This window comes from Propithecus coquereli, unplaced genomic scaffold (genome assembly GCF_000956105.1).
Source record: "Propithecus coquereli isolate 6110/MARCELLA unplaced genomic scaffold, Pcoq_1.0 Scaffold14, whole genome shotgun sequence".
NCBI classification, from domain to species: domain Eukaryota; kingdom Metazoa; phylum Chordata; class Mammalia; order Primates; family Indriidae; genus Propithecus; species Propithecus coquereli.
In genome coordinates this window covers 14,910,687-14,912,158 of record NW_012138302.1, presented here as the reverse complement: position 1 = coordinate 14,912,158, position 1,472 = coordinate 14,910,687, and the positions used below count along the sequence as shown (strand labels likewise).

The window sequence follows — 1,472 nt, the reverse complement described above, 5'->3', positions numbered from 1 at the left end:
TTTAGCTGTCCAATTAATTTCTTTCTATTTTTGGTAGAGACGGGGTCTCACTCTTGCTCAGGCTGATCTCGAACTCCTGAGCTCAAACAATCCACCTGCCTCGGCCTCCCAGAGAGCTAGGATTACAGGTGTGAGCCACCGCGCCCGGCCTAACCTTACTTTTGTGACTAAAAAGTATGTTCAGCCATTTCCTTTCATTTCATGAAAGTGTTTTTTTTCCTGCTTTTCTCCTGTTTATTAAAAATATTTATATAACATATGGCAGTATAGTTGAAAATGGAGAGAAACAAATACTTTTTGGCAAAATTATGAATTTTTTTTTTCTTATTCTCACCTGAGAAAAAATTATGAATTTTTAAAGCTGGCAAATAGTATTACTTCCATTTCAGTTCTTTTCTTCTGGCTCTCTGAATGTCTATTATGTTTAGAGCAATTTTCGAAGCCAGAGGGCTCCAAGGAAAAAATGGCTTTTGTTTCATACAGAAAATGTTCTGAAAATATAATTCTTTATTATTCAATATTTATTACTTAACTTTTAAAAGTACTAATATTACATTGTTGTTAGTTTGAACTGTTAAGAAATGTTTGCTTTAAGAAATTCTTGGCAATATGAAAATTTTTAAAAAGCATACCATTTGTTCCAAGGTTATTTTTAACATTTGTGAATATTATTTTTCCTTCTACAGGAGAAGGTGGGACATTGGTTGATAGAGGAGATAATACTTATGGAGGAAAATGGGTCATAAATCCTAGCGGTGGATTGATTGCAAAGGGACACCCACTGGGAGCTACAGGTAATACTACACACAGATTTCATAAATTTTTAAAAATAATTTTGCCACAAGTATGAACGATTTAATCATTGATTTGAATGGAAGATTGTATTCTCTGAACTTGGTAGCTGGTGCTTTAAATGATTGTTTAACTATAATATTTTAGATTTTCCTTTAAGTACAGTACACTTCAATAATCTTGATTAATTGATGAGGATTTGAATTGATTGAAACTCTAAATTCAACAATATATATATTTAAAAGTTTGATTATTTTCAGATATAGGTATATAACTTAACTAATAGGATGTTTCCAAATAGAGATCTTGCTAGACCTGCTAGATAAGAATCATTTGAAATGAGCACATTATTTTTATGTAGTTGTATACATGATTGGTGTTGCATGGAAATTATTTTCTCTTTAGCCAACAGTACTAGAACTTTTGAAATGAGTATTTTGCTATGGCTCTGCTGTTGACTTGTCATGTGACTATTTTTATCAGTCAATTAATCACTTTAACTCTTAGTTCCTTAATTGTAAAATGACAAACTTGTACAATGACGTTCCTAAAATAACTTTTAACACTAAAATTCTGTGATTTATTTTTGTGAAGATAGGTAGGTTTTGTGTTTTTTCCATATTGCCTTATTATATTAGTTAATTAATTTAATACAATTTAATAAATTCTGAAGTAGAGAA

At 30.6% G+C, this 1,472-nt stretch overlaps 1 protein-coding gene across 1 annotated transcript in view; it reads left to right on the top strand.

Moving 5' to 3' along the window:
* SCP2 (sterol carrier protein 2) overlaps positions 1-1,472 on the top strand; it is a 110,508-nt gene that overhangs the window by 65,567 nt on the left and 43,469 nt on the right. Inside the window, 1 exon segment of the mRNA XM_012639436.1 lies at positions 687-794. Within this exon segment, the coding sequence (XP_012494890.1) occupies positions 687-794 (108 nt within the window).